We start from the raw sequence: 11,423 nt of genomic DNA on the forward strand, positions 1-11,423 counted from the left end.
GTGAGACAGAAGATCGCATCACTTCCACAGGAAGTGCAGGACGTTTCTCTTCTAGAGAAGATCACAGGTGAGTCCTCGCAGGTGACCTTGTAAGTGTGCATATGTAAGGTTTTTAGGGCTAATGCACAGCTTTTCCCTTGTAAACTTGCATTAGATGCACATGTTTGACCATCACGCTCCCATCTTGTCTTTTGCAGCATCTTGCACATGACACACCACTCTAAAAACCCAGTAAATAAAGTTCAACTTTTAAACAACGCATCTCACAAGCTTTCGTTCTGACCTGCACCTTGTGTTTTTAACCACGCGTGTCCTGTGTGAATGGTCCCTAACCCTGTCTGACAGGAAGTGGTTTTCTGACGAATCTCTCCATGTCCTCTGCAGATAAACAGGCGGCAGATAAGCTGTCGAAGACGGTGGACGAGGCTTGTTTGCTGCTGGCCGAGTATAACGGACGTCTGGCCGCGGAGTTAGAGGACCGCAGACAGCTGGCCCGTATGCTGACAGAATACATCCAGAGCCAGAAGGAGGCGCTCAACGAGAGGGAGAAGAAACTGGAGGTATGAGACTTGAACTAAAAATATTTGTTTTTTTTCCCTCAAGCCATGATTTTCTTTTTTCTGATGGATATCAGAGCTGCTGTTGAAAGTGAACATGATTTTTTTTTTTTTACCTTCCAGCTCCAAAATGGACAAAATAATAATATAAAAGTAATCCATATGACTTATGTGCCTCACTCCAAGATCTTTGAAGTCATACAATATCTTTATGTGACAAAAAGACCAAAATTGAATCATTATATTCACCGATAAATATGCCCTTTTCTAATATGGGTCTAATTCCTCACATAAAACCAGTTTCACAAGACTTTGAATATAGCAACATGTCATATGGGACAACGTTTATGATGCTTTTGATATTCTTATGGTACTTTTTTTCATTTTTGGAGCTTGAAAACAAGCTCTGATATTCTATAAAGTGTTTCCTTTTGTTTTTCATAGAAGAAAGTAAGTCCAACATGTTTGGAAAGACATTTTTAGGTTAATGCATTGATTAAACATTTCTGAAAAACCTTAGTGTTCAAAAGTTTAATTCTCTTATACTCGCCAAAGCTGCAATTATTTGATTAAAAAAAACAGTAATATTGTGAAATATCATTACTACGACAGAAGATCAGTGTCAATTACAACATGATGCTTTAGTTTAAACAGTGAACATGCGGGTGGTAAAATGTTAATTGACTAAACATTTAATATTTGATGGCTGTTTTACAATATAAATATTAAACGACTGACAGTAATGTCCATTGATGCAAACTACTCAACTTTTTTTAAATCAAATTTCACTGTTTAAATTGAAAATATGCTATTATTTATATGATTAATGTAATCCATAATGTGACGAGACAATAAATATTTTGTTTTCAGAATATTAGACATACGATTAAGAGTGAATGTGTCCATATTTCAAAATAAAATATAATTTGCAAATAGTTTAAATTGATCCCTTCATAAATGGTTAGACTTCTTTTTACCCTTCTTATGTCTTACTCTTTATTCCCTTAACTCTCTTTTAATCCTTTAATTATTCAGTTCCTCTCAATAAAAAGACCAATTACTCTCGACTATAATAAAAAGCAGAAGTTTAAATGGTAGTGTACATTGTCTGATCCATTCATTCATTCATTTATTGATTATCATGTGTTCTTGCAGGAATACAAGCAGAAACTCGCTCGTGTCACACAAGTGCGGAAGGAGCTCAAGTCGCACATCCAGAGTCTTCCGGATCTGTCTCTCCTACCGAACGTCACCGGCGGTCTCGCCCCCCTCCCGTCTGCCGGAGATCTCTTTTCCACTGACTGAACGCCTCTATAAGACTCAAAGTCCTCTAAGACACTGGTTCCTCCTGACTCACAAACACCAGAGGAGAGCAGAGCGACTGATCAAGATCCTTCGCCCACTTTTGTATTTCAGTAGTTCTCATACCAGCCAACAAGGTTCCCAAACCTCACAGAGATCAAACCCACCAGTCCATCCGTCGTTAAATCGGACTCAAAGTGTGGAGATTTTGTTTTGGTGTGACTTTGCTGTGGAAAGCAACCCTTTTTTGCTTTGTCTTATTCCTGTAGGGTTTTAGTTTTATTGCTCCAAGTACAATTTTGCTTCATTTTGGTTTTGGAAGAGACTAAACATGAGGATTCGATTTTAAACACCTGTAGACTGAGTTCATGATATCGAGAGAAATTAATTAGGAAACTCATGCTCATCATAAACTGATATATTTTGGTTACAAACCTGATCTGTTTTTCTTCAAATGATTATTTTGCTGATAAAACTCAACAGATGTGCTGATATTTGTCAAAACAATACAGTGTGATCCCATTTTCTTCTCTAGTCACTGTATGTTTACAGTGTCTCTCATTAAATATGACCGAACACACTCACAACAAAATGCTTTTTGATATGAGTGAATTATTGAGATTTAATTTGACTAGATAGCTGTGTTATCAGAGGGACGTGTTAATGATGCTGTGTGAAGCGTCTATAAAATATAAAGTGAACAAACGCTATTTAAAATTACCATTTCTAATGTTTAATTTTCAGATGAATGAAACATTTGCTTGTTTATGCTGTGAATGATGACTTAGATAAAACATAAAACAGAGAGAATTCTTTACTATATGGATGGATGGATAAATAGAGCAGTCCATATATGGTAAATTAATAAGATTAAGCATCGTAAGAAATACACAACATGAATACACCATTTGACTCATTTTTAGCGCCCTAGGGCGCTAATGTTCAGTCCACGACGAGTAAAAACATGCGCAAAACAAGTAAGTTATAATAACAGAACGGATAGTTAACAACATTGTACCATCTATGCGATTGAAGACTCTATATATACCGGAAAAAAGCGGATGAAACCGGTCAAAACATCTTTCTCGAACTTTCTTTGCCATACCTGTCCACGTAAATACAACAAACTAGCCACACCTGAGTGAGTGATTGGCTGAAAGTTGAGGACCCTCCCCTCGCAGTTCCCGATCTGTCGAGGCACTTTTCCTCAAATTATACCAGTGACAAGACAAAATGAATGGCTTCTCCACGATACTAGTAACCCTTGTTATAGCAGGTAGCCTACGTGATATAACTCTCTCGGATATTTAAATATCAAATTATTTTCTAATCTAAAAAAAACGCGAATGCTAATGTACAGTACAAATATTCATTTTATCAGGTGTTGTGAGCGCCAGTGAGGGAGTGGAGGCAAGGAGGGGAGAGAAAGTCGTCCTTCTCGACGAGAAATCTGGATTTAATCTCAGTCGTTTCAGACGAGTGATACTATACAAAAGTATAAACTGCAAACAGCTGGGGGGAGAGATCTGCAACTACTGTTCCGCTAAAGAGAAGGAGTCTGGATGTACCGAAAAGAGCTGCTCCACATTTTCATTCGACATTGGGGAGAAGAGTGTCTCTGTAACTCCACTTAATAATGCGAGTGATGGATGTTACCGTGCCAAAATTTTTGCCAACGACGTGGTAGAGAAAACGTTGATCATCAAAGCCAGTGGTAGGCTATGTCATTGTTCTTGTGTCTAAATTGCTCTTGAAATGTTTTGTCGTGCATGTCGAGGCTGAATTCAGCTACTTATTCGTTTGTTAGGGTTGCCAGGTTTTTACAACAAACCAGCACAATTGCTACTCCAAACACACCAAACGACGCAAACAAACTGCGCTCGCTGTCGTCTAAAAAAGCTGCTTTTGAACCGTTTTGAACACACCGAAAGCACTACAGCTGACTGTCAGCTAGCACGTGTGTTCTGCGCCTGCGTGTAAAGCAGATAACAACATTTCTTCTTACCACTAGTTTATGGCAAGCCGTTTTGACTTTTATTCATTCTCAGGATATGAGTTCCCGATATCAACAATTCAGTTTTCACTAGTTAAAATGCTAATTCTTGATATAAGGAATTACATTTCAACTAGTAACTAACAATTGTTGAATTACCATTTCCACTAGTAAAAACTAGAATTCTTGATATCTGTAATTGTATTTGAAATGTCACTGTAGGCTGCCATTCAAATTCAATTGTTGATATCAAGAATTCATTTCTTTCTAGTTGAAATTCCAATTTCACATATCAGAAATACAATTCTTACTAGTAAAAATCATAATTTTTGATATCAATAATTCAGTTATCACTAGTTGAAATGCCAGTTCTTGATATCAACAATTATATTGATATCAGAAATACATTTTCAGATATCAAAAATGAACATTTTTACTAGTAGCAATTCAATTGTTGATATCAAGAACTGACATTTCAACTAGTGACAATTGAATTCTTGATATCAAATATTCACATTTTACTTAAAGATTTAAGATTCCAGCATCAATATTTGAACAATGTTTTTCAATAAAAAATGTTACAGTAATAGTAATTTATTAATTTATGTCAGGAGTGCACATCAATCATGCTAAATCTAAAATGTTCATTTTTGATATCTGAAAATGTATTTCTGATATCAATATAATTTCAGATAGGTAAAATGACTTTCTTACTAGTAACAATCACATTCATGATATCAGAAACTAACATCGACACTAGTAACAATCAAATTATTGATATAAAAAATTTATATTTTTACTAGTAGCAATTCAATTGTTGATATCAAGAACCGACATTTCAACTAGTGACATTTGAATTCTTGATATCAAGAACTGACATTTCAACTAGTGACATTTGAATTCTTGATATCAAAAATTCGCATTTTACTAGTAGCAATGTAATTATTGATATCAAAAATTAAGATTTTTACTTGTAAGAACTGTATTTCTGATATGTGAAATTGAAATTTCAACTAGTAAGAACTCAATTCTTGATATCAACAATTGAATTTGAATGGCAGCCTATGGTGACGATTCACTAGTGAAAATACAATTACAGATATCAAGAATTCTAGTTTTTACTAGTGGAAATTCAAATGTTGATATCAAGAATGAACATTGTTACTAGTGGAAATGTAGTTCCTGATATCAACAACTGAATTGTTGATATCAAGAATTCATATCCTGAGATGTGAACAAAAATCAAAAACGGCTTGCCATAGCCTACTAGTTCTTCTATCCACAAGTTTCCCCATGAGGCCTTGCGTCAAACGTGGGAGTGTCTTCCAGTTCGGAGTAAACAAGCTGGACGTGACACTCATTCATTCAACAGTTGACAGTAATTCAAGATTTACGATCCAAACTTGCGAATGTTTGTTTTTACTTAAAGATGTAAGATTCCAGCATCAATATTTGAACAGTGTTTTACAATAAAAAATGTTACAGTAACAGTAATTTATTAATTTATGTCAGGAGTGCACATCAATCATGCTAAATCTAACTGATATTTATATTGACATAAAAAGAAAACACAGACCTATTCAGTTGCGCCTGCTTCCATTTATTTACGATCACAAGAATGCACAAAACAACTCCATTATGGCTTTAAAGTCCAAAGGCTTACACATTTAGAAATATATTGATAACATACCCTATGTTTACATCACTTTTTTGAGCTTTTCTATTGATTTTCCTCTAAATTGTGCGATGATTGCAATCCGAGGATGTTTGCGCGATCTCTCCGCCTATCTATCCTGATCCTTTCAGCCAGAGCAACAGAGGGAGCTCATGAGAAGACAACAGGAGTTATGAGTTATACGAGTTAACCGGAGTGTGTGAATCTGTGAAAGATATGCATTTGTCAGGAATCAACAGGCACAGGGAAGAGACAGATAAAACATTAAACCAAATAAATACACAATTATAATCATATAAGAATTGTCTACATTCCTCAAGCAGTCTCTGATATTTTCCATTAACGTGTGTATTTATTATCGCAATGGTTAACATAAGTAACACGACTGACTCTGGCACGCATGACACGTTAGGAGTAAAATATAACATCATAAGGCTTTGGTGCTAGCATCAGTGACGCACAGACAGCGGGATGTTCATGTATTGCAGGGTCAGGATGCTGTTGTAGTCATGCAGCAGCACTTTTGTGGAAGGTCAGTAAATTAAAGGGCAATTAAGGGCACGAAAACTGTTTATTGTATTGTGATATTATTAACAAATAAATGTACTAAACTGAAATCACTGAGTGCCGTAACGACATCTCTCATAAAGGTTTGCAACTAAACAATGATCCAAAAAACACTTAGACTCTTTGCTAATTTGCACACAAAATACCATTGGTATGCTACTTCCGCCGCCTCACCGGAAGTTGTACCCACGTTCTTTTTTACAGTAGCGCCCCGCGGAAACAGGTAGAGAGCAGTAAAAGTTCTTGGGTTAAGAGTTTCCTGTTTAAACCTATCCACAGAGCTGCAGAGACCAACTTTTAAGGAACAGAAAGAAAGCTCTTGATTTTTATCTACATCTTGTAAAGATTGATCATATTTGCCTCTTGAAGCCGTCAACCCATATTATTTCAACTTAGTGTTAAAGGGTTAGTCCACCCAAAAAAGAAAATTCTGTCATTAATTACTCACCCTCATGCTGTTCCACACCTTCATTTATAGACATAGTTGTTTGTTTTTGCACATTCATGATGGACCACAATCATCCGTTATCATTTGCTTTGGGTTTGCTGGATTCATTTTCTAATCTCACACGTTTTTGATCTGCAAAATTAAAAGGTTGACCTTTTTTGAACTAGACATTTTAAGTAATATAAATTCTGCTATAAAAAAATATAGGCCTAACTCATAAAAAATAACTTGTATACAGTACATATAGTATGTGATACATCTCACCTTGCAGACATGAGAAACTAACTTTATACAGTATTTTCTCACTGCTCAGTCTCCATCCAGTCCTGTCCTTGCACTTAGGCCCCCTTAAACACCCTTTTAGCTGTCTAGCATCTTCTCAAAACTCTCTAGCAACTTCTTGAAGAAATTTATATCTTTAGTTGTTTTTGTTGATTTTGTTCTATTTAGGTCAACTGCTCAGTACCCCCAGCCCAGAGTCAGATCCTCCATCATGGGAGCCTACTGAATCCTATTCCACCAAAGCCACAGACCCACCTGAGACAAATGGCATGTCATGGGGCACTGCAGTGGTCATCGCAGTGGGCATCGCAGCGGTCATTGCAGTGGTCATCATATTGGTCATTGCAGTGGTCATCCCAGGGGTCATTTTAATTTACTACTGGTGTAAAAAGGCAAGTATTATGACAGGAAAATTAAGCAGCACTTCTGTTTTTGTATTAATATCATAACACAAATTAACAGCAGTCTTCACAGAACACTGTGTATTCAACAGTGCACTTTCGTTTGTTCGGGAATTTGTACAAGTATTTGTGAATGACTTGTAAAGTTCCTTGAGATATTTTGCTTGAAAAAGGAAAGTTAAAGTAGATCATTAAAATGTCATTCATTATTTACATTGACTGGTTCATTCTGTTTATTTTGGTATTACATTTGGTATTAATTGATTGTGATTTAAACATTCTTGTCAAGTTCATACAGAACAAGCACAAACAGTCTGAAGCTGGTGATGATGCAGGGGATTCAGAGGAGAACAATTCTTGCAGTGAAAGCACCAGTGGAGGTGAGTTTTGTATCATGAACAAATATCATTAAATATTAAGGGCAAGGTTTACTATCAGCTTGTGCTCTTGGAGTTATAATATTACTGTCAGGATTAAGACATGCAGTGAAAAATTAGAGCTGAAAAGTCGAGGACGCAGTTATTTTTGTGGCTGACATTGTTGCATATGCATTTGTAGGAGATTTTAATAAAAATTTTGGGAGGAGAGTATTTAGATGAATCAAGCAAGGTGATTTACTATGGTTTGCCCTGGTCAATTTACTGGTATTTGCACCATTTTTTTTTTTATTGCCCAAAAAAACATGTCTTAAACCAGACGCTAATTTGTGCTGCTCTTGGTAGATTGTAGATTGGTCAATATTGAAATGATCCGGTTGTGTCTGTGTTCTATAATTTGCGTGTTGTCAATAGATCACAAGCTGAACTTTCCGCTCCCATCGGAGCTTTTATGGGATTGCGCTATCACGCCAATTTGCCCTGTTTAGTAAATCTGTTTAGTATATCTAATTTTCTTAGGGATTTGTACGGTGGCCGAGAGAGCTCAACACGCTGCAAATGAAGAAAACACATGCAAATAGAGAAAACATCTTTATCAGTTTGACAAGTCGTTTTTTGCAAAGTTCACAACGCGCCCAAATGCAGAAACATTCTGCAAAACTTCACAACACAAGCAAATACTTTTGCAGCGTGTATTTGTATTTGCTTGTGTTGTGAACTTTTGCAGTGTGTTTCTGTATTTTTTAAGAAATGTCGTAACTTTTCTGGTAATGCTTTACAATGAACTCTGTTAGAGAGCTACATATGGCAATTCATCTGTTTAATAAAACACCTTACTCGCCTGTTGAGTAATAAAAACACCATCATCTCCACATCGCTTTTACAAAATTTCAAATCCATCAGTTCTTGTCATCTCTGAAAAGACAAGCCAATGTTGATTCTTGTTTTATTACGAGCTCTGTCTCGTTCTCTTTTTACCAACAGACTCTCCTCTGTTAGGCGTTTGTTTAAAACAGGTGATTCCCAGAGGCTAGATATTTTTGGGGCTTTTCCACTGCGTGGAACAACTCGGTTTGCTTCGATATGGCTCGCTTACTTTCGGTTTGCTTTTCCACTGCAGTTTAGTACCGCTTCAAAGTGGGTGGGATTATGATTGTTTATAGTTGTGACGCCTCTGCGGTGGATCCGCTCCTCCGCTTCCAACGAGTCACCTTGTGTACTGACCACGATACAGTTTTTTTTCTTTTTTTTTTTTTTCTTTTTTTCTTCCAGTTTTGTGTGACAGTCCTTTAAAGCAAGTTGTTTAAAAAAAAGTCGCGTGAACAAATGATACTGTGGTGGCTGTTACTATTTAAATCTAGCGGGTTTGATGTTTCACATCCAATGACGCTAGTAGTGACGATTCTCTCTGACCAATCAGTGATCTGCTGTGTTTACACGTCACATTTGACATCTAACCTATGATACTCCCACACTAGACGCGCGTAAAAATAGCCGGATCATCTTTTCTTTATTTATGGATATGATGAGACACATATTAGTGACGTATGTATGCAATTTCCTGCAAAAACCATCCCACCCAATCAAAAATATAAACACTTATACTAGGCTTACCATAGTGAATCAAGGTAAGATTAAAACATGTTTTGGAAGGATTGATGATGTATTGACTCTTATTTAAATGTTAATTTTGAACAAAAAAAAATTGCATAGTGCACCTTTTCTTGATAGATTGTATCTTAACTTTGTGAGATTCTTGTTGATCTTCATTAGTTTTAAGATGATAACCCCAATCTGACATGATTTTAAGCCCCCTCAAAATCATTTCTAATTCAGAAATAGAAAACACCATGCTTATTGAAGAAATGTATTTAGATCATTGTCTATATGGTTTACATTTTTATGTATTTTTGATAGGTCTGTCAATGTAATTTTTAAATTGAGCTAACACTGTTACAATGAATGATCAAATTATGCTCAATTAAATCAATTACCAATCGAAAAAGATATTACATAGATATTACACAATTGGCATAGACAGGTAAATCATTAAAAAGACTATTAAAGTGTAAGTATAGTTTACTTCCATATTGTTGAACCTAATAGCTTTGAACAACAAATGAGGGTCAGTTGACTGGCACAGTTACTAATGATGCAAAACTCTCATTTTCTTACAATTAGCAGGTGAACAGGCTACAGGTGAATCTTTCAGGATGGAGGATGGGATACCTTGTCTGGAAGATGAAGACAGTCTAAGTGAGGTCCTGATAGATGATGCATCGACGAGACAAGAAAGTGGAAGACCTGTACAGCATGTGCAGCATAAAAACTATAGAGATTATGATTATAATAGAAAAAATAATATAAATGATTGTGAAGATAGTAATGATGATAGTAATTATTATAGTAATGATGATAGTAAAAATATTCCCAATAGTGGTGATGATGATGATGAAGATGTTAATAGTGGTGGTGACGATGATGATAATGATTATAATAAACCACTTAAGTGGTAATATATGTATGTGTAAAGAAAAATACTATAATAAAAATAATTAAACACTAAAATCCACTGTAACAGAACATTTGTTCATATCTGTGAATTTTCATACAAAATCTGGGAGGCAGGAAAGATATTAAGATATTTATGAATTATCTTTTTATTTTTACTATGCATGTAACGTTCTAGTCGAGGAGAAAGGTAATTTGTGAGGCAAGGATCTATTTGGTGCTTTTGTAAAAAAACAAAAAAACAATACAGGTAGGGAGAAAAATGAATAAACTCAAAACAAAATGTGACAATGACCAACAACAGACTGAATCAAAGGGCTATATGTACACACAGGATTGGTCATCTCAGATAGAAACTGAAAATAATCAAAAACCCTAAACAAACAATAAACAGAAACAATAGGACAAAACTATCAAAATAAGAGTCTTAAAACACAGGGAATATGTGACAATGTGTAAAAAATGTAATTGTATGTTCATTATCCACTGAGTTGGCAAGGAATGAACTGTTTACTATAAAGGTACAGTTCAGCCAAAAATGGTAATTCAACAAGATATTTTAAAGAGCATTGGTGCCCATTGACTTCTATTGTATGGGCAGAAAAAAATGTTTCTCAAAATATCTTTGTGTGTTTCCCAGAAGAAAGAAAGTATTTAAGGTAAATGGTGACAGGACTGTCATTTTTGGGTGAACAAACACTTAAATCAACCCCTGAAACTTTTTTAAAAAATTCTGTTAATAACTCAATTGGAGATTTCTCTTCATTTTACCTTTAGTGAACAATTGGGTGACTATGGGCCAAGTTTTGATTTCTAAGACAACACAAACAAATGCATGTATATAAAAGAGTCCAGCACATTGTTTATAATCAATGACTCAACTAAACTTTTTCAGATAAACGTCCCTTTTTCATCTCATTATCATGACATCTTTTAAGGGTGATGATAATAATTTGCAGCTCTTTCTCCAGACACACCAACTTCACTGTCAACAGATTTTGCAGCATTTCATCACTATCACATACATAATGAAAGGAACCGCAAGGGTGTTGTCTCATGAAAGTATCATCATCATACAGCAGCAGCAGCTCTTCTCTGAGATGAGGAGATCTTCACATGCTCAACCAGAAAGAAAACAGTGGCGATTCCCACCAGACCAGACAAAACCAGTCGAATCAGAGCTTCAGTGACGCCACAATGATCCAGACAATCTGAAAGAGAAGAGAATTATTTATAAATATCTGTGTTATTAAAGGTGTTTGTCTGGAGACACAGGAGCCGCACAGCGGTCATTGATTGTTTTGTGTTAA

At 35.7% G+C, this 11,423-nt stretch overlaps 2 protein-coding genes across 3 annotated transcripts; both read left to right on the top strand.

Annotated features, from left to right (window-relative positions):
- Positions 1-3: 3 nt before the first annotated feature.
- On the top strand, positions 4-2,468 carry LOC125261661 (regulation of nuclear pre-mRNA domain-containing protein 1B; the record flags this gene model as incomplete). The annotated part of the gene is made up of 3 exons (XM_048180217.1): positions 4-67; positions 385-560; positions 1,713-2,468. Coding segments are annotated over 3 exons (390 nt in total), but the record flags the coding sequence as incomplete, so codon positions are not given.
- A 107-nt stretch (positions 2,469-2,575) lies between these two features.
- On the top strand, positions 2,576-10,169 carry LOC125261662. 2 transcript variants are annotated; one of them, XM_048180218.1, is made up of 5 exons: positions 2,576-3,135; positions 3,241-3,573; positions 6,993-7,216; positions 7,515-7,605; positions 9,784-10,169. In XM_048180218.1, exons 1-5 carry the CDS (start codon positions 3,093-3,095, stop codon positions 10,116-10,118), a joined length of 1,026 nt encoding a protein of 341 aa, XP_048036175.1. In that variant the 5' UTR covers positions 2,576-3,092; the 3' UTR covers positions 10,119-10,169. The 2 variants fall into 2 exon arrangements, with proteins under 2 accessions (XP_048036175.1, XP_048036177.1); XM_048180220.1 differs by having other exon boundaries at positions 9,787-10,159.
- Positions 10,170-11,423: the final 1,254 nt, after the last annotated feature.

This window comes from Megalobrama amblycephala, unplaced genomic scaffold (genome assembly GCF_018812025.1).
Source record: "Megalobrama amblycephala isolate DHTTF-2021 unplaced genomic scaffold, ASM1881202v1 scaffold455, whole genome shotgun sequence".
NCBI classification, from domain to species: domain Eukaryota; kingdom Metazoa; phylum Chordata; class Actinopteri; order Cypriniformes; family Xenocyprididae; genus Megalobrama; species Megalobrama amblycephala.

What these genes read in the sequence shown, in the direction of transcription:
- LOC125261662 (XM_048180218.1), top strand. Translation starts at nt 3,093, where the DNA reads ATGAATGGCTTCTCCACGATACTAGTAACCCTTGTTATAGCAG. An exon ending in AGTAACCCTTGTTATAGCAG is followed by an intron (nt 3,136 to 3,240) that starts GTAGCCTACGTG and finishes TCATTTTATCAG; the next exon opens with GTGTTGTGAGCGCCAGTGAG. An exon ending in GTTGATCATCAAAGCCAGTG is followed by an intron (nt 3,574 to 6,992) that starts GTAGGCTATGTC and finishes TGTTCTATTTAG; the next exon opens with GTCAACTGCTCAGTACCCCC.